Below are 21,758 nucleotides of genomic sequence, written 5' to 3' on the forward strand. Positions count from 1 at the left end.
CCAGCTCGATGGATAATACCTCAACGCTCCCAGCGGGCTCTCCATCTGGAGGTGTCAGAGTCAGCGCTGTGGCCGACGTCTCCGAGACAGATGTTCACCTCGGGAATGGGGACGTAGAACTCGGAAGACTTGCGTTGGACAACGCAGGATGAAGGTGAGGAGAACCCGCACGCCAACAAACAGCTATAACAAGTACAAGAAAAACCAGGATTGGGTGATTAATTGAATTCAACTCGACACTGTAATGCAGGAGGAGGCTGCCATTTTGAAAAACAAAACAAAACAAAACAAAGCCTTTGGTTCATTTTGGTTGTGGTGGTGTGACCGATGAACCAGGACATGGGGGGGGGGGCACACTGCACAGCATTTGATATCTGACACATCTCAAGATGACCGACACCCCCTCTGAGCTGACTTTGAGGTCAAGCCAGTGCTGTTTGTACCCCATGCTGCTCGCAGTTGTTGCCAGCTCTTTTACAAGTCTATTGCCAGGCTCACTTCCTTGGGTTTCTACCAGTTCCTCTGTCGCACGTCACCCGGCAGGGACCCCCGGCTTCAAAGGGCCAGCCGGGTCCAGTGTTCATGGAAGGAACAGGGGGGCGTTAGGGGGCGGGGGGGGGGGGACCTTCTCCCGTCACACAGATGCCTCAGAGTGCCTTGTGTTTTTAGGGAAATCTGCTCACAGGTGAGGATATATGCTGCATTGTTTACCCGTGCTCAATATAAACACGTGACCATACACTAAGAATACATTCTTATATTTAGAAGCAATTGGACATTTATTTTAATTGCTCATCAAATTTACAAAGTACACATGACAGAAGACAAGCACATTATTTCAATGTGTAGAACATGAACCTGTAAATAAAGCTGACTAATGAATAAATCCGATGGCTTATTGAAACAGTTTCATCCAAATGATTTGTCCAGCTTGGACAATTAACCTCTAACTGCAACGGTAGATGGAAGGAAAAGCGGCTCGTTGTGATCAGCGCGTTCCCTTCTTCCTTTGTTGTGGAACTGAAGCTCCATTAAACTCGAGACCCTCCCCCCCATCCGTGTCAGGCTCTAATGGATGTGCAAGCCCCAAGGCCTGGGCTCTCGGATCCCCCCAGCGGCCGCATCCTTTCTCCATCCCGTCAGTGCGGTAACTGGGAGAGACAGGTGACTTGGCCATGGTTAACGTCTTAATACTCGCTGGGATTGCCTCCAGGATCGGAGCGGCGAGCGCTAATAGTTTTCCTCCTGTCGTGCCGGCAAGAAAAACAAGCCTGGCAAGGAGACGGAGCAGCCGAGCGGCACCGTGGAGCACAGAGAACATGAAACATGAAACGTTGAAGTGATCGAGTCACTGATTCGGTTGCATTAGTGTTGCGATCTGATATATGACGTGGTGGCTTAAGTTGACGCCGCACTTGTTGGGTAGAATGCTGTGACGTTGCCATTGTGGGGGGTTAAAAGACCGCAAGTCCAAGGGTCTTATTTTCACACCCAGTATAAGTCGAGTGCAAAGTGCAGTCTGAGTGTGCGCATGGGTGGAGGTTTTTTTTCTTTTGCTATCTTGGTAGACAATTCGTGCAAAGGTAGAAAGGTGCGTTTGCGCCATTGCGGGAGTGAACAAAACCGGCTTGCTTTCTTTCAAATTCGACACAGGACAGGCGCACATTCTTGAAAGATTGCAAAAGTAGAAATAGGCATTGAGATTTGAGTCCTAATATCCACCCTAAAAACATGAAGAAAACGATCACTCAAAAATCTGCGATATACCGCTAACGTGATGAGCCGGCATACAGTGAGGCTCCATCTTCACGGCGAGGGCGCGAGAGTCACGTGTGGATCCAGGAGGATGCTCCTGGTGTGGACACACGTGGAAATTGGAGCGGCTCCTTCCAGAACTCAATCAGTGTCACGTCACATGGTTCAAAGCGGCCAATTCGCCGGCGCCAGCAGGTTGAGAAATGCAAGGTGACAGTTCATTTTACCACTGACAGTGTGTCGGTCTCGCTGGCTGGTTCCCCCAGTCAATTCCCAGCGAGGAGTGAAGGTTGCTGGAGACAGACAGCCCCCCCCCCACCCCCCATTCTCTCTCCTTCTTCCTCCCTACGCCGTTCCCTCATCGACCTCGCTCTGCTTTGTATTCCAATTAAGTAGACGGGGAGGGAGGCGGCAGGATCACAAGTGCAGGCAGACACGTTCTCCTGGCGTCCTTCCAGTATCTCAATCCCACTTGTATCAATAGCGTTGGCTGACTTGTTTCAGCGGGATAATTCATGGATTCTTCTGGAGCGACCGCCTCTAGGGACAATGTCTTGGCCGTGAAAAATAGGCCGCTCTCATGCGTGCATACATCAAGTGTAATGGAGGTATGTCATCGCTCAGTGAGCGAGCTGGGATCGCTATGCTTAGCGGACACTTCAAATAATGCTAGATTAATATTTGCACATGGCTCATATATTCTACAATAATACAATCTCCCCATCCCGGCTTTCTATACGCCGAGGCAACCGCAAGGAACGCTCCCGCACGTAGCGTTAGCTCTTATTGTCTTTTGTGTCCTCAATCTATCATCGCTTCTTACCTTTATCCCCCCCACAAAACTCCCCCTTGCACTGACATGTGTGTGAGCAATGGGTGGGGTGGGAATACAAGTATTGTGAGGAAATCCGAAAAGCAAACTGCGTCTTTTTATCTCCTGCGGCAACACAAACATTTGCCGGCGACCCTCGGATGTGTCGGAGGGTTTGGATTTAAAGGGCAGTGGCGAGCCGTCAGGGTCGGCCAGGCCTTCTCTGCTGGCCTATCAGAAGCGCTGACCGACATCCATCCATTACTTTCTTTTCTTGCGTAATCTACATCCACTGCTTTGGGTTAAGGATTTGTCAAAAGTAACCTAATCTGCTCAAAAATTACAGCCAGCGGGTTTGGAAAACGACCCAGTGATTTTTTTTTTTGTATGTGTGTATGAATACAGCAGGGGGGGGGGGGGACTGTACCTTCCTATCTTGAGAATGCTCTGTGTGGCGCAAATGTGTGTGTGCACCTCGCTAGGACAGGACACAGACCCACGCTCCAACACCCCGTGTGCCCCGAGGAACCTCCTGACTCTCTCTCCTGGCGCTATCAGATCAGAGGGACCCGCTGTCCCTCCCCACCCCGCAATGCAAATGAAAAGGAATGCGCTGATAAAAGGCCAGATCCCAAAGATGAGAGGGCAGGAGGAGGACAGAGCCGGTGAATCCTAAACGGAGGGAGGGAGGGATATGGGTCGAGGGCGTGGAAGGGGGTGGGTTGGGGTGGGGGGGCTCTTGGTGAGATGAGAGGTGGTCAAGGAGTCAGTGTTGGTAGTAGTGGGAGATCATAGCCTCGCTCCCCCTCAGCGACGTTTGATACAGGGCTTTTGTCGCTCTTTCAGCGGCGCATTGTTGCCTGGTGTAATCCCCGTCGGATTACAAAGGGCTTCCCTTTTCATATGGGACTGACCCAGCAGGCAGGTGGCTGCGACTCTGTGGAGCTGTCAAGGGGAGGGACCCCTCTTTTCCAAGGGAGGGGACCCCAGTTCCTCTTACCTTCACAGGGGCTTTTTGCTGGGAAGCCAGTCAGGCGCAGGTCAGCGCGGGGACAATTCCGACACGGGACTCAACTCGGGCTGACCCCGCGGCTTCCTGTGGGGATGTGACGGGGAAGGAGGCTGTCATCGAACCGCGCTTTGCGTGAAAACCACAAACAAAGACACAAAAGATGTGTTATTGGGAAAGTTAACATCATACAGTGTCCCTCCCCACTACGTTGCGGTTTGTTGTTCTCGCTGAATTTTACCATATCCTTTTTTTAGATGGTTCCCCTACATCGTTGAGTTTCATCGATTGCGCAAGGGTCTTGAACATATCCCCCGGTTCACTGTTTGGATGTACTAAAACATTGAGATGATGCTCATAAACCCATTACATCCACGAACAAAAGCCTCAGGACACACCTACTCATTAAATAGTCAATAAAGGGGTTGAACTAAAACCAGAATGACCCTCAATCTTCATTGTTCATTTTATGAAGACAATTGTATGCTTCCAATGTTGTGGGAGTAGTTTTGGGATGTTGCTTCACTATTCCCAGTGCTCGAAGCAAGGACGGGCCAATCCAGATGATTAATTTCCATATTTAAAAAACAAATTAAAAGCTCAGCTTGAGTGGGCGCCGTGAGCCACGTGTGATTGAGCAATGGTCATTTGATGGCTTCCCTTGCTGTGCGTCAGATGTGTTGCACGATCAATATAACGATAGGCGAGGCCCAGCGTGTGTTCTACTCATTTTATACTCCCCGTACGCGTTCAAACTGTTTGTGTTCCGTCACACATCTACTGCTGTTATAAATCACTGTTCAGATACTGTGAGGAACCAATTTAGAGAAGCTTGTGTTGTCACAAATATCCTAATTAGTTTCTCAGCCCACATCGGAGAGCCATCAAGATGGTCAATACGATGATTTAAACCCAGGGAGAGCGAATTAAATCTATTAAAGTATTTGCTAATATGTGCTCTTCTCTGTGAAGGTAATGTACGGATCCTTTCAAAACCTAATCGGCTAAGACGGAGACCAAACGACAGTCGCCGTCGTGTAATTTCTAAACACAAAGCAGCAGCCATGATTGAATTTGAAGAGTAGGTTTGCGTTTAACAGTTCCAGACAAGCCAGCTCGCAAATCTGCATGCTAACTGGATTCGACCATAATAATGCCAACTCCCAAGTGTGACAATTTATGCATGCTCAATGCGGCAGTATTTTCTCCTCATTATGAAAACACAATGGGCAAACACATGCAACAAACTCTGTCTTTAACAAAGCATCCAGTGAGTGTATGGGCAATGCATTAAACATACCCAGAAACCATTCTATAGTGGTTATTTATTTTTTTCGATTTCACTAGGGTTATTGAATGCAGCATCCACACTAACACGGAAGTCAACCGCCGAAGACATTCTAATATGACACTTTTAAAGTATTTTGATTCATATTATTATTATTATTATTATTATAGCGAGTTGTTTAACGTATAAGGTTTCTTGGACTTCAATAGGCCTTTATATTTGAGTACTTTAAAACTAGAGGGGAGATTGTGTGCATTATTTTGATTTGTGCAACAAACCGAACTTAAGATAAACAAAACAATATTTTTAATTTTTGAGACGTGTTTATTTATGGGTTTTTTTTCTTTAGATTTTAAAATTCAAACCCGGGCAAATGTTTCCGGATTGAAGGTCACCTGTTTGGGAGGTGAGGAAATACGTCATTTTACAGCCCCTCCCACTTCTCTTTCCGGCGCGGAAACAACAAAGATGGTGTCGGTGTTGAATCGAGTGCTCAGCGCAATTAAGGGGGTATTCAGGTATGTTCGAACTTTTAAGTAAAGAAGTAAATGATTCGTGGGCGTCATCCAAAAGAAACACCCGAGCAGACGACCTAAAGTTTGGTTTTGTCAAATGTGGGCGTTTGAAGTGTTAAATAGTGACGTCACACAACAGTGCCTTCGATTAAATGCCATATTTCAGATTTAATGTGTTTAGTCACGGGATATACAATATATTTATCTACAAATGTGAAGTAAAAATCATGAAAACAATTCTTATCATACCCAACGTGATGTAGTGTACTTTTTAAGGTCTATATGTATATATCTATATATCTACAGTATATATCTATATATATCTATATATCTACAGTATATATCTATATATATGTGTGTATCACATCTGTCCAATAGAGTTCAACTAAGCTTGAACACTGACATAGTCTTGGTGGAGGTCTGTACGTTATTGGTATCGTAGTTAGAGTATACACGCAGGAATAAGATGGTATAACAAATGTAATGGAGGCCTACGACTTTTTTTCACAGTACCGTCCATACATTTTTGCTTAACCTTGACTTGTGTATGGCTGTGATGTTGTAGGACGAGCTACGGCCTTCGCTTCCTGTCAAACTTGTCGTCAGCATCAAACCACAGGAAGTTATCATCTTCTGCACCCGCCCCCCCCCACCCCCCCACCCCACAACACATCCTCGCATGTTCACCACGATGATACTGGCACGGAAGTTGTGTTTCAGAGCGTAGGTGGTTCTTGTTTCTGTGTCAACGGTGCAAAGGGACGTGAGGTGAGGTGTGCGAGTTAAAAGCAAAAACTATACCTGTACGAGCACAGCTGGTCTGGCAAAGTCAGTTGCAGTTGTGGATGTCAGGAATGGGGACCATCCCAAACGACATCAGGAGACTACTAGATGGTAATATTTTTTCATCACTTTCCCAAATACACGCAATCTAATTCATTTTTAAAAAGAAATCTACAGTGGTCTGAAGTGGGTGAGTGTGAACTTACTTTATACGGATCTGTATATTGGATTGGGAGTGTTTCATAGCCAATATCATGCGTTTGGATAACATTTGCATGTATCAAGATATGAGTGATGGTGTGAAGGATACAAGTCAGATTAGTGATGTGGGCTAACCTGTTTGTTCGCAGAAATGGCTGCCACAGTGCTCTCTTATGTTTGCAGTCTAACATGTGGCATCATTTAGGCTAAGTTCACACAGATAAAAAGATCAAATTTGCCCAAAAAAAAATCCGAATTGGGCAGTGTGATGTAGCCGTAGCCTTAGGGAAAAAGCTACTAGCAATTTCAGTCAATGCTTTTATTTTAATGTTGATTCAGTGAAAGATATTGTCGATTTAATTATGATAGTACTCAGTTTTTAACTTTACAATATAGTACAAGTGCTTTCATGTCTCAAAAAAGAATCTCATTCCAACTACGACCACAATAAGCACCATTGTCTCATTTTCCTAATGGCTCTAAGGTCTCATGAGGACACTTGTTGTTGGCTTGCCCCTCATTTAACATTTACAAACTTCTCTGATTGTTCTTTGCGTTTCTGTTTATTCAGACTGCGAGCTGTTTGTCTCTGAGATCCTTCAGGACGAGGAGCTGAGTGAAAATGCAGCCGAGACCCGCAAAATCCTACTGAATAATTTCAGAGTGGTGCACGTGAGGTAGGAGTCGACATCATCACTGTTTACCTTTTTACCAAAAAATAAATAAATCTCATGAAAGTCCACTCAAGCGTCACAATGTAATTTCATGGCCCAATTATCTAATGTTTGCTGCTAATACCGAACAAGAACTGTAATTGGTGCTGTAATTGCCTTAAACACAGTTTGCTACATTCAGATGAACTCATCGAGTCTAATGGCTTGTTGCTTATTGCTGTTATCAGTTTTTTTAAACGTCTCATGCAAGAGAACCCTTTTCTTATCATTTCCTTTTAATTTGATTCAATTTGTGGACGTGATCGTGACAGAATCCCTTGTGAAGAAGAGAGCGGAAACAACATGATACAAAGCTCATGCTCCGGTGCAGAGAAACTGCTAGTTTTTTCGTCTTTCACTGAAGATGTTTCCTTCTTTTTTTCTCTCTCTCTCTCTCTCTCTCTCTCTCTTTGCAGAAACCCGCAGGAATTCCCCTTCCCCTGTAAGTATCATTTTATTTCTAACACATGACCTTTACATGTGCCTGGCATTAGCAACTGTTTCAGCTGTGAGTCTGTGCATGTCACGCAGAGAAAGCATGGCAACATGTTTTGATGGCACTAAACCCTGAGCCAACACTGCAAGCTTTCCCCCCCCCTCAATGCATACACCAGTGTGTGGGTTTTTGTTGTGCCACGTTCTGAAAATGAGTATGATATGTAACTGACAGGAAATAATGATATACCTTTACACTGGAGTACATTTCAGAGTTTGTACTTTTTTTTTCTTAAGAAGTTGAATCAGTATTTTTACTTGAGGCTTCTATAGTATCTGTACTTCTACTCCAGTGCAGTGTGTTAGCACATTAGCCACCACCACCACCGCCGTGCTGATTGCCCTTCTATCCACTATTGCATTCAGCTGACTCGAGGGAGGAAGACGGTTCTGACGACAACCGCAGCTCGAGTCTGGGTCGCTCTGCGCCGTCAGACGCCGCCTCGCTGGCTTCCGACTACCAGGAGGACGGACCGGCTGAGTGTAAGCGCTCTCTGTCTCACTCTCTATCTATGTGCGTCTGCGTGTTGTTGATCGAGCGAGGCAATTAAAAGGAAGAGTTATTGTTTGTATCCTCTGAGAAAGCTGCCCGGCTGCACTTTTAACACCCTCTCAGATGGCCTCTTCACTCCACAGGAAGCACACATTGTTGTCCTAATTTGAGAAAACAGATCACGCCATATCTCTGTGACATCACTGACTCCTCCCTCCAATGCTGCCCCCCCCCCCCCCCGCCCTCTCCATCATTGGCCAGTGAGCAGGTGGGCTTCTCCTGCTTCCTCACAGGGCTGATTGGTGATCTAGAGCGCCCCCCGGTGGTGGTTGCAAGCTGTCAGCAGCCCACACAGGCACAAGGCTGTGTAGCTGCGGGCTAATGCCGTGATTGATTGAGCCCCTGCCCCTCTATTCTTTCACAAGCGGGTTTGAAATACAACACTGTACCTGAGGGCCCATGTGTGTCCTGTCCCTCTCTGGCTTTATCAATCTTTCCCTCCATCTTACTCGCTCCCTCCTCTTCAGAATTTTTGCGTTCCCAACTCGCCGCGCCGGCTAATTGCCCTTGACATGCCGCAGTTGGGCATTATTGACTCGGGCGTCTCTGGTGCCCATTTCTTGTTTTATTTATTTTTTTTGAGGAGCACATGTAGACTGTTCCGTGCGTACGGGGGGGAAAAATGTTTCCGGTGGTTTTAGCGCGCTGCTCATTAATGCCAGCTGGTTGTCGTCAAATATGGCTACGTGAAGTCGTGCGTTTCTGCAACGCAAGGAAAATGCAGCAGACGATCCTGGCAGATGGCGGGATGATCGTAATTTTTTTTTCCTCTGCATTTGCTTGAAAATAAGCAGCACGGTGTACGAGCGGTTTGCGCATCTGCCTCGCAATTCAGGGGGCCTGAGTTCATATTCCAGTTACGGCCGTCTTGTGTGGAGCTTCCTTCCACAATTACAAAAACCATGCATGCAAAGTTCATTGAAAACAAACAAAAAAAAAAAATTGGGACATTTTTTTAAGTTTAAACAAATAGTCAAACTATGCCCCCAATAGAGTGATTGTACTTTATCCGATAATTTTTTTTTCAAGCAATATCTTACAGGTTATGCTTATACTAAAATAAAGGCAAATGAACCGTAAATTAATATGAAAGGCAATTTATTATCTATTTCAATTAGTCTCATGGAACCCGTTCACTTTCAGTCTTTTTAAGCGTTACCTATGAGAACTTCACAAAATTCTCCCACACGTGCAACATAAAAATAAGTCACCAAGTCAATAATTCTTTTAATAAATTGCCTTCTTCTGCATTGTGACATCGATTTGAATTCCATTAATTGTTTATTCCCTCGAGTGAATGGATTGTTGGCTCTATGCGCCCTGTCCAGTGTCACTCGGCTTCGGTCAGCTGGGATTGGCTCCAGCTCACTCGTGACCCTAATAAGGACAAGTGCCGGAAAAAACAGGTGGATGGATGGATTTTCTTAAAATGCCTTCAAATGCTCTTGAAGCCCGTGAGGCACACCTTTTGCTCCATACTTTGTTGATGCATCTTCGGCAACAATAACAGTCTAAAGACCTTTCGAATCTGATGCCACGAGCTTCTCCGCATCTCGCAAGCTGCACCCTGTAGGATGCCGATCGGTCGATGTACAGCCATTTTCAGATCTTGCTGTAAATGCCCCCCCCCCTCTGTAGTTTTTATTTATTTTTTTAAAGCTCTGCCAGTGTGCCTCACCCTTGTCAGTGTTAAATGTGAGCAATAGCCAATTAAGCTTTCGATGTGCCATTTGGCTGGAATCAAACAACATCAGATAGCTGGACTTGAAACGTAAACATTTTAGCGCGGCATTAACAAGCGCAACCTTTGCTTCCTGGAGAGGAGCCTCTGGCGCTGTTTGCTTCTTTCTCATGATGGTGTTAGCATAGTGAATGGCTTGTGTCCTCAGCCAAAGGGCATGTGGAGTTCAAAGTTCAACCTGTGTTCACTGGGCGCACTTTCTTGCGGGGGTGGGGCGAGGGTGGCGGATGCTAAATGAAAATCACTGACATCGTACGTCAGCCGGTGCTCATTTAAATTCCCTCAGGATGTATTTGATTGGACTGGAAGGAGTTGCGGTCGTATCTTTGGCTGCAAGTGGAAACATTCACTCATTGCCTACCCCTTAATCACGACGTCGAGATTTTTATATGGCAGACGATATAATTCACTCATCAGTGGAATGAAAAATCATTTTGAAACGCGCGCTTAATTACGTCATTGCTGTTGCACGATGACAGCGTATTGGATCAATGTCAGCTAGTTTACCTTCCGTAAAATAAATATTGAGGACAAAGATAAATTCTAACAACATTGAGTCTTTTTTTTTTTTAAGTGCATTGTACAAAATTAATGTAAACAAATTGAGATGCAATGAGTAATTGACAACTAATCTACTATCAAATTAATTCATTTGAAAATTCAATCAATGGGTTTTGAGACCGTGTTTAATTTAAAATGGTCTCAATCCTCAGAATCTCAACAAATATTCTCATATTTCTGTAGTCCACCTTGAGAGATGATTACGTTTGTGATGAATCATATTGATGTTTGTGAATCATGATTCACAAACATCACAAACATTGTTTGTGAATCATGATTCACAAACAACCTCTTTTACTTTGAAAAACTGGGACCAAAACGATGATGGAATCAAAATTCATTTGTTTGTGCATTTTCTGCACTCTCAATTTGGAATCATGTCTTCTTGAATGAACGGATGGAAATGCAAATAAATATTTGTATCCAATTCATTATTAAAATATATACAGTATTTTTGCACTCCTCCAAACAAAACACTTCCATCCGCTCCTTTTGTTGAAGATATTTTCGCACCGCAACTTGCGTCTCGTGCTGAAAAATCAAACAACACCCGAGAAACTGAACAATGGGGGGATAGCGTCGAGTCGCAACGCATTCAAACGGCACTACAAAATGGCGAACTGACTCGATGGTGCGCCAAATAGCAGACAGGGAGCGAGCTCCTCAAGGGCGAGGATACGTCATCCTCTGTAATCGCAGCGCTCTCGTCCCAAGTGGACGGCTGCGTTTCCTTCGCCTCGGTTTGATGAGATGCGGCGGGCCGTTGTCTTCGACGGAGCAACTGACACCAGATTTGTAATGGCTGACAGGAACAGATGGGGGGCTCCATTGTTAGCCCGGCTGTCTGGATGCTAATGTGAACTGCGTTTCACCCGCTGACCGCACCGCTGACCCCTCAGCGCGCCTGCGTCCTCGCCGCGGCCTCGTCTGACGCCGACCGTGCCCTCCACCTCGCGCTCGGCTATTTGGAGCTCATGCACCGTGCATCATTTTTCACCTCCGCATACACCACCCACCCCCCCCTTTTTTTTGCATGCATGCATCACATTCCTGCACATCTAAATACATAAACACAGAGACACAATGTTTTGTCCTTTGACACGTGCACTCACACAGGGGACGTGTGCATGGCAACAATCTGGTCCCGGTTTAATTTTTAAAATGCGCAGATGGGCCTGGTCATTGAAAGCTAAGGTTAAGAAAAAGTACAAATATGGAGAATACTTTTGTTTTGGAGAGAAAAAAAAATCCCCATTTGAAATCCAGTAATTGTTTCACATTTCGTATTTTGAAATGATATTTATTACAAATAAATGGTGTTAATTGCAATTTTCTTTTATTTCTAATCAAAACATGCTGACTGAGGGAGATAATTGAGTTAACAAAAAAGAGAATAATAAATAGGAACGTTTCAATATTTATTTACCAGCTCTATTTTTTATTCTATTTGATGAGCCAATTACCTAATAAAATGTTAAACATGTCTAAATGGTTTATTTTATTATTCTATTGAATTTTATACGCAAAAAAAAATCACAGGTCACCAACCAGTTAGCCCCCAAGGACCATACGAGTAGCCCGTGGGCCTGTTCTTAAAAAAAAAAAAAAATAATTACCCACCTGTGATTAGGACATTGTGATTTCCTTTGAATGTTGGAGAAGTGATCATTTGAAAATGTAAATGTAATTTGAGCAAACGTCTTGTTTCAAAATCAATTCACATTTATTTCATGAGATGAAGCAAGAAAAAGAAAAAAGAAATACACTTTGTGGCCAAAATAAAGTATTTCAACAAATACTAGACTCTTGGTAATGTAAATTTAATTCTTCAATGACCTAACGAATTGAGAAAATAACAGTTGTATAAATTATATTGCTCGACCAACAATACTCTTAACCATTTTCCATACACATTATCAACATTTTTTTTTAGGGGGGATTTGCTTTTTCACGCTCCAAATTGCCTATTGTTTTTTTTTTTTTGGTAAATATAGTGGTATGTGTGCAACCCCCCCCCCCCCTCCTCTTCTTGCCATTTGCAGGTCAAGTTTCATTCTTGTCTTGTTGTCTCCGGTGCTGCTGTAAGCACGTTGTTCCTCAGGTGTGCATTGCGATTGCGTCTTCCTCTGAACCAAACCCGTCTCGGCTTCGCTCTACAGCGGTTTTGTGTTTATTCATAGTTAAGAACTCTCGAGTCATGTCCACGTATTTGGTGATTGAGTAAAGGCAGGTGTGTTGGAGGCCTCTTTCAGGCATGCCAGGCTTTCCCTCCAGCAATTAGAGTATTGGCAGAGGAATTTATCGCCATTCTAACCAGTGTGAAGCGATGTCTCGTCGCTTGCTCATTTGAATACGAGCAGCCAATCTGCAGGAACAACATTATTACACCGAGCTGGCAAATGGAATATTAAATCTAAAGGCTGTCAGTCTGGAACGACGTTAGGAGGGCCAGCGCGCTCGGAAGCAGAATGTTCTCCATCAGCAAGCTTATTCATGCCAACTTGGCTCCTGGCGGCGCGAGGCGCCAAGTTAACTCACGGAGAACTTTGAAAAAGGAGTGTGAGATTATTTGGTTCATATAATTGCATGTCGAGGGTGCCGCCATATTGGAAGTGGAAAAGTGGACCCATTGGGTGACGATTCTTTTATTTATTAGCTATGTACTATATTGTACTATATTTGCTATCTTTGAACCATTTTAAACGCAGATTGATTATATTTGATCAGCAGCAAAAAGCAACCTATCGCTGGCATTGGGCAGAATCTTGGGAATTATCAATTTTCAACACATGGGCAATCATTTGTAAAACTAACAGACCCATGTGGAGATTATTTTCGACCAAACAAGTGTGATGTAAACATAAGTCATTAGTCAGACACAGACATTTCACAAATAAGTCTTTTTTTTTTTTCTTCAATTAAAAATAAAACAACTAAGTACAGTAACAACGTATTTGAATTTCGCTGCGTCCAAAAACGGTTGGCGCAGCGCACTTGACGTCCGTATCCCGCCAACAGCCGTTGGCGGGGCGTCTCTGATTTGATGTGTTTGTTTGGAGCCACCTTTTCAACTTTTGAACTTTAGTCAACCCCCGAGAGGTGCCCGCGTCCAGCGTCGCCTTCCGCTGCGAGAAGTTTGCGACTCGATCACGGCTCCGGCGACGTTTGGCGGCGGCTCGTTTACGACGGAGGCGACAAGTATGTTAATGACCTCCACGTCGGCTCGTTCCCCTCCGCTCCCCTCGCCCCGCCGCTTTCCCGGCGAGGCGCGGGCGGCCATTACGAGGCGGCGACAAGCGCTTTGCATCGCTGCGACTGTTCACCATCAGGGTTCAAAAGTTCACCGCCTTCCCCTGAGGGCTACTGTGCTGCTGCTGCTGCAGATGCTGATAGTTTCTCCTCCACGTGCCCCCCCTCTCTCGCTCTTTTTCCCTCTCTCTCTCTCTCTCTCTCTCTCTCTCTCTGTTTACATTATTAATCTTGTGCTTTCTCTCTTTCGGTCACACACACTCATTCACACTGGATGGCAAGACGATAGTGGCTTGAAGGGGGGATTTGGACGTATTTAACCAAAGGGCATCCATCACCCCCCCCCCCCCCCCCCCCCCTTCCAACCGCTGTGCAGTGGTTGCATCCTCCCGGTTTGTCTCACGCAGCCTCTGTCCTCGTTTGCTTTGTTTTATTGTCGTGCTCGTTCTAATTACAACCGGCGCTCGCCTCCGGTGCGGCGCTCTCCAAGCGCTTGGCGTATAAGGGGTGCGAGGGGGTGCAAGAGGCAGGGGAAAATTGTGCCGCAGTCCATCTGTAAGGCGGCGCGCGAGCAGAATGCAAAGTGGGACGTCCTAATCTCCCCCAGAGCTGTCAATGTCACAGACAAATAGCAAAACTATCAGATGCGGCGGGTTCACGCAGAGGTTAGCGTTCCCAGGTACCCTCCCGCGCGCTCTCTCCTCCTTTCTCTGCTGCCTTGCTAATGAGAATTTGATTTTGCCCTCCACTGGAATCCATTTCTGGAGATGAATGAAGTTGCGATGCCAAGCCCAGGTGGCCTCACTGATTTCTTAGGGAAATAAATGGAGATTGGAGATATGCGGCGGCCCCTCTTGGCGCACACACTTTACGGACTCCCGGAGCCTCTGGGAGCCTTGTGTTTAATTGTTGCTCTCATGAGCACTTTAGGCTCATTAACATGCCCTTGTGGACTTATTGGAGGATGTTGACGACGTATCCCTCTTGACGCCTCCGGCCCGAGTCAGCGCCGCGTGTCCGAGCCAAGTGGGCCAGCGGAGCCGTGCCTTTGTTGCCTTCGCTCTCGTGCTTTTGACATTCTTGCGTGAATGGACGGACATTCGAAAAAATTCATTTGGCACACGACAATGTCACGTTTAACAGGAATTACATGAACGTAGCATTTTATTTTTGACCTTTTAAACGTTTTGGATAGAACCTCAGCCTCGTTGGAATTTTCTTTAGGAGATTACAAACCCAATTAAATGTACCATACTTTTGCACTTTACAGAGTTGTTTTAAAATGTGTTTTTCATCATCATGAACATATTTTAATTGGTGTGCAATGCAAAAAGAACGGTAAAACACAATGACAGTCAATCCTCCATTAATTAGCATGAAAACAATTTTTTCTGATCAATTGATTTTTTGGGGGATTTTTATTATGTAATCTAGAATATTTAGATCAAATTTCTTTGGGTGGCAATTAGCGAAGTGTGTGTGTGTGTGTGTGTGTGTGTGTGTGTGTGTGTGAGAGAGAGAAAGAGAGAATGACGCTGTCAAAAGAATGCCCACATAAATCATTTATTCAATTCAGTAAATGTGTTTTTGGATTACAAATACAAATCACCTTTTAAGCGGAGGTGTCATACATTTGTTGTATCAATCGCAGGCATATTTGAATTTGACATCTCCAAAGTAATCTGAGCTTGGTGGTACAGGAAATGTTCATGGTAAATTTATGTTAAGATGCTCGTAATCCATGTTAGCTCTTTATATTAATGTTCCATAAGGGACACATTCAAAGTTATTTATGAAGCTAATAATTACATTTATTTAAGAATAGGAAAATTCAGAGTATCCATTCTGTAAAAATACTGTCCTAATTTTAGGCATGTTTTTTTTTAACAGGTTAATCATATAGAAACATTAAGAGGTCAAGTGCATTATTCAAATTTGAATAATTATTCTTTGTCTGCTTAAAATATCCAAATAACATTCAAGCATGTTAATCCACGTAAAATTATGTTTCCAGTTGTGTCAGTAGTTTAAAAAAAAATGCAATATTGCTGTTTAGCAGACTTGTTAGTGTGAGCGACAATAATTGGACGTTGTTTAAAAAGTAAAAGCAGTTTTGCTTTAGAACCCCAATAAGAAAACAGGTACTGAGTATTAGTGTCGTATGATGGGAAATAAAAGGAAGTACAAATGGCAGTCACCGTCCGTTTAAGCGTGTTGATTTTTCCCAAAGTGTTTTAGCCTCCAGGTTGGTTTTGACGGACCCATGTCCCGTTTTTATCGCCCATCCGCCGCCTCTCCTGTGGGCCCCGAACGCCTCCGTTGTTCGTATTTATATTCTTTTTTTTTTTTTTTTCCCCCCCTCTGCCGTCCAAGCAGCTGAAAAGTGTCCCTTGCGATTAGAGGATCATTGTATCTGCACTTAAGCATTTGAATGGTGGTTGTAAATCTACAAAAGGGAAATTCAGGGTCACCGTCGACGCCGCTTATGGCCGCCCAGGGGGGAAGCCCGTGTCATGTAGTAAATTTAGCCCCTTAGTGTGCTTCGCGTGTGCTGTGTGTGTCATCTGGAGTTATTCCATCGCCGAGATCAAGAACTTTCCAATTTGTGTGAGGGGAGAAAAAAAAAAAGAATAACAAACACTCATAATGTGAAATTGTGAAAGTATATTCTGCCTACAATGTGCCAAATGGTCATTTGTGTCCTCAAAATACAATTAATTTGTGCCCACGAAATTGGTATTGATGTTTGCATGAAATTTGTGACATCTTGGTAAGCAAATGAAGCGCACCTTCACTTGAAACTGCAAATACTGTACAAAATGTTTCTAGAAAAGGTGCACTCCATTTGCTCACGCAGCCGTCCAGGAGTGACACAGATATCAGTCATATTTTCATTTTGTGCCTACAGTTGTGTTCACAACATTTGTATTTCGTGTGCTCATTGTCCCTAATTATTGACCACAAATGAACATTTTGTGTGCATGTTTTAACTATATTCTGTTGAGACGACAATTACTTTTTTTCCCCTCCTCCAGTGTTGCGGTCACAAATGGCATCATTGCGGCGATAAAAATGGTTATAATGTGCGTGTAAAATATTAATCTGTGTGTTTAGTATAATTCACGTGAACAATTTAGCCTTTACGTTAAGCAACTATCACTATCTTTAGTTTCTTCTCCCTTTGTTTACGCAACTGTTTTACTATTGAATTTGTATTTTGTGTGCATATTACCCCCAACTCCACATGTCATGTCTAGAGTTTCATATGTAAATGTTACTATGACGATTGGAGGAAAAAATATCTTCATGTTTTCAAACTGGCACCGAACGAAATTGCCCAATCAGTTCTGCTTTGTGTCGGGGAGGGGGGGGGGGGGGGCTCCGAAGGCTTTCTACCTGCAGAGATTTGTGTCCTAATCTGATTGACGCGCCTGATCAAAAAGCCCAGCATAAATTGCGGGTGCCATTAAAGTTGATTAGATGACAACGCAGGCATCTCCCAGGCCTGTCGTAATGCCCCGCATGTTTTGTGTGCATTAGGAGCTTCTAAACACGCTCTCTGTATCGACGACTTTGGTCCTAATCACATCAGGCCGAGGGAGGAGGGAAAAGGGAGGACGCGGTGCCCTTAACCTCAGTGCCTGTCGGTCTGCACGCTCGCTGCAGGGACGCGCCGCAAAGGCCTCCCTTTGGTAATGAGGAAAAATGCGTCAATTTGGCCTGGGCCCGTGCGCAGATTGAGAGCCGGGCGGGTGAAGGTGCACCCACTGAATCCTTTTTCCTAATCAAGGACGCCATCGAAGAGGGTCTGCGGTCGCTCGCTCGCTCCCTTGAATCAGCGGCATTCCTCCCCGCAGCCCCCTCAGGGCCGAGCCGCCTCTCTCTCTGCCTTCTGTTTCACCTCATCAGCAGAGTTCACGCGGGGGTCACGCCCCTCCCCGCCATCCCCAAAACACTGCATTCAATGCAATACCTCTCGCGTCCAAGGACTAAGCACAGCAGAGAGGAAACATATGACATCTTGATGCCTACCTGCGCTTTGTCACCTCTCGGGCTCATCCCGCTAAGTGCCTAATGCTTGTGCACGCAAAATACACGTCAAAAGCCTTCTATTTATTGGGAACCCCAGATCATAGCCTACTTGTTTGACCGCTTTTGTGCCCCCCCCCCCCCCCACAGCAAAGTGATTCCCCCCACCCCCCACAAATAAGGATGCGACCCCTAACATTTAGGACATAATCAGGTACTCTCACAGTCTGTGTTAATAAATCGTTAAGACATGAATAAAAAAAGTAATAAAAAAAGACCAAAAAAAAAGCAGATCTACTCAGTTTGCATCCTATTACATAATATTCATCAACCTGGAGAACAGTGACAACATTTAACTTCCATGTTTGGCATCCTGCGGCTACAGTGAAAGGGCCTTCTCCTAAGCCCCCCGCCCCCCCCCACCTGCTGTGTGAACCGCTGCACTCACACCGCAGCATCCCCATCCTCTTCTGCATCCCCTCATCTGGATCTCTGCTGCTCTGGCGCGTCGTAGCGGGCATCAACGCCGCATTATGACCACCGTTAGTTTTAATGCGACGTATTAGCTGTGCCGCCCGAGCATTTCCTTCCATTCCTGATTGACTTTGGGCTCGACCGGAGTGGATTTTAATGAGAGTAGTCATTAAGTTCCTGTGCCGCCGCCGTCATCCGTCAGCCTTCAGTCTTCTGAGCTCGTAACGCCACGCTGAGCTGGCGTGAGTAACCAAATGAGAGATGCGCCAAACAGCTGGCCGCCCCGTGCGTTGCCGCGTCGACTCTCAATGCCAATGTCGGTCTTTCTGTCTCGATCTAGCCATTTCTGTCACTCGTATCTCGAGCTCTCTGTGTCTCTACCGGTCTGTCTTTATCAATACAAACCTGTTGTTACGTTTATTTATTTCATTTTTTGAGAGCTTTTGTTGCTACTGACTCCACATCGCCTCCATTTAGCAAACACGCCACATTCGTCCGCTTGTCTCTGCGGCTAATTGCGCTCCACTAAATAGTTTATGGGGGAAAGATCGATACGTTCCCATCAAATTAATGTCAATAGCGGAGCTGTGGATGGTGCTAATTAAAACTCAAAAGGGGACGAAAATGAAGTCGTGCTATTGGCCTGAATAATTGATCGAGCAATTTATGATTGGTATGAAAGAGTGCGGCTGTCTGCTCGCAGATTTTGATGAGGCCTTAATAACATGCATGAGAGAGCAGGGGTGGGTAAAATATGCCCCGCGGGCCACATTTGACGCATTGTATTCTGTAATCAGCCCTATTGAGGGTCCTGGAATATTTTTATTTGTTGCATTCCTTCCGCTGTTTCTCCGCAAATAGCCAAGGATTTACTTTGCAAATAAAAACCAATTTACTTTGAGTCTTTTCCATGTGTGCTGCCCCCTTGTGGAATAATTTAAAACAGTCCCATTTTCGTGAGGTGACGTGGGGTCAGGTGACTCAGGAGCGTACTTTGAGGCCCAAACGTGTGATGTTTATTGACTCAAGCATGTTGCACCTACTTCGCCATTAGTCGGGCTCGACCTCTTGAGACGAATGAAGAGCGAGCAGGCAGACGGATGAGGGGATTAGAAGGCGGGCTGCCGGCGGATAGATGAGGTGGGGGGAGCGTAATGGCCGCCGTTTGTTATGATGGACTGAATCGGCTCCTTTGACAAAGTCGCCCCTTCTCGCAACTCCGTATTTATAGTGTGCGCGGTCAGTCCATCCACAAAGGCGGGATTGTGATACGTTCACGCCTGCGCGACGCGCTCATCTGTCAGAATCGTACACCCGGAATGCCAGAGACTCCGGCGAGCTTCCGTAAAGTTTCATCTGCACTTTGCGCGGTCCCAACGGCATCACATGCTGCATCCCGAAAAATAAGCTGCGCTTGGTTGCAAACAAAGCTTTAGCGAGTTAAAAAAACAAAACAAACAAACATGAAACCCATTTAGAAGGAAAATCCACAATTGTTCCCATAGTGTGGCAGCTTTTTCTTTTTAGTTTTAAGAGTGAGCTCCAACTGTTTTCGATCGCTGCTTCATCAATTTGGTGCGATTGCATTTTAAAACGACCATCTCCAAATTTCCAAATTTCCTGCACTGCGTTAACCCTTGGCTGGCTTCCCACCGGGCGAACGCTGGGTGACGAATGATTGCGGAGGAAGCTGAACTTTGTTTTTGACACGCGGAAACGACACATCACAACCTGACCCCCGAGGCCCACCTTGGGTCAATTTCACCATTTTTTTTTCCAGCTGAAGGCTGAAAAAAGACACCAATGTACACATTTTTTTCCCTCCCTCTCAGGCGCTTCAATGCTAATGTAAACAAGTACTTATTAGCGTGTTTGTCAAGTAGTCATGGATGTAAACATCACATTGAAGATGTGACTTTGCGAATCAAAGGGGTCGAGTCGGTGCAGCGTGAGCAGACGGATGGCTGCAGAGCTCAGCAACACTGTAAATGTATTGATCCCACTTCCCCAAAGCCTCGCGGCCATGTATTTAATCCATAGTGTGGAAGGGCTACGTCGCCTTGATGACTCACCTCGGAAATAAAGATCACCCTGGAAGGAACCGGTGCTGAAACAATCACAAGACGAATTAAAAGTTGCAGGCAGCGATGAATGGGCGCTTTTTTGGGGGGGCCAGCCTTTAAAATACGGTAATCATCAAACATTGACGCAGTCACTGCCTACATTGGATGGCATATGCAAAAAAAAAAAAAGATGCAATTGGGCGTCACTCCAGAGGACTTTCTTCCTGTCAGGACTCGAAATGGCTGCTTCCCAAAACCCCCCCAAAAACTTTCTGTTGAACTTCGGACTTTTTCAACATTCCCTATTATGATAGACATCTCCACCCAATTGAGTGTTCGTAAGTGAAACTGGCAGGGGGGGGGGGCTGACTGATTGATTTGCTTTTTAAAGCCGAGTTATTCGATTACATCTTTGCTGCCATGGTCCACCCTCATTAGATGATGTTGGCAAAAAAAAAAAGCTTTGCGGATTAGTGTCAGCCATCTGTCTGATTGGGTCTTACTTTGGACGAATTCCCTAATAGGGGTTCCTTAAAGTGCAAGGCAAGGCAAGATAGCTTTTTTTTTTTTTTTTTGTGGTGTGCGGCGACAGGGGTTGCTGGTTCAAACTTGTCGGCCACCATCATTTTAAGTCATGTCACGGAATGACTCGCTTTATGACTGCTACTTTATGTTTTCAGACTTTGAGGACATCCCCCTCACAGCCGCTCAAGACCTTGGCAACATCCTGAAGCAGGGTTACTTGGAAAAGAAACGTCGAGGTATCAGTAATGGAGGCCATCTTCTTTTAGCAACGGAGGTTGACTCACATGACTTCGCTCAAGTCAGACTTTTGACCCTGCCCAACTCTAGGACTTTTTTTTTTTGTGCTTTCCAGTTGCTTTCTAATGGAGAGTGGATGATCCGTTTCATTTTTCATTCGGTAACAGTTTTTCCATGCATCAGGGGACTTTGACAATGTCAGTCAGGACCCTCCTATTTCAAACTTTGCCTATTGTGATGATTTTTAAATTTTAATTTAATTTTTGAGGGCAGCGGGGGGAATACAATCTGACAGAGCAAAGTTTGTCCATCACTTGACCTTGACTCCCACCCAAGGCCACTCACTCCCTCATCTCTCTGCAGATCACAGCTTCTTTGGCTCCGAGTGGCAGAGGAGATGGTGCGTCCTCAACAATTCCATCTTCTTCTACTTTTGCAGTGACAAAGGTCGGCCGGCAAACGCAACAAGCCGTAGGGGAGCGAAATTGCTTGGCGTCCCTCATTTTGCGCGTCTTCTCCCCCCCCTGCAGATAAGCAACAGAAAGGCTCGTTTTACATCAACGACTACAGCGTTCAGCTCGTCAACAACCTGAGGAAAGACTCCAAAAGGAACGCCTGCTTCGAGTTGTCTGCTCCTGGACGGAGGACTTTCCAGGTTGGTAATTCATGGCCATCAAATCTGATGTGAGGAAATCGATGCAATGCAACAACAAACAAAATAAATAGTAAGAGAGTATCATGAACTGGTTGCGTACA

General features: G+C 45.2%; 1 protein-coding gene across 4 annotated transcripts in view; it reads left to right on the forward strand.

The window, feature by feature from the left end:
- Window positions 1-6,094: 6,094 nt before the first annotated feature.
- The window catches only part of skap1 (src kinase associated phosphoprotein 1), a 30,546-nt gene continuing 14,882 nt past the window's right edge, over window positions 6,095-21,758 (forward strand). For all 4 annotated transcript variants that reach the window (XM_086138665.1, XM_086138664.1, XM_086138666.1 and 1 more), the window contains exons 1-7: window positions 6,095-6,272; window positions 6,934-7,039; window positions 7,492-7,517; window positions 7,937-8,053; window positions 20,921-21,001; window positions 21,366-21,449; window positions 21,533-21,657. In XM_086138665.1, coding sequence (XP_085994791.1) covers window positions 6,224-6,272; window positions 6,934-7,039; window positions 7,492-7,517; window positions 7,937-8,053; window positions 20,921-21,001; window positions 21,366-21,449; window positions 21,533-21,657 — 588 coding nt within the window. In that variant the 5' untranslated portion in view covers window positions 6,095-6,223. The remainder of the gene's footprint in view (window positions 6,273-6,933; window positions 7,040-7,491; window positions 7,518-7,936; window positions 8,054-20,920; window positions 21,002-21,365; window positions 21,450-21,532; window positions 21,658-21,758) is intronic.

The sequence above is a fragment of the Hippocampus guttulatus genome, chromosome 19 (genome assembly GCF_054856545.1).
Source record: "Hippocampus guttulatus isolate MCC_2025c chromosome 19, RoL_Hgut_1.0, whole genome shotgun sequence".
Lineage (NCBI taxonomy): Eukaryota > Metazoa > Chordata > Actinopteri > Syngnathiformes > Syngnathidae > Hippocampus > Hippocampus guttulatus.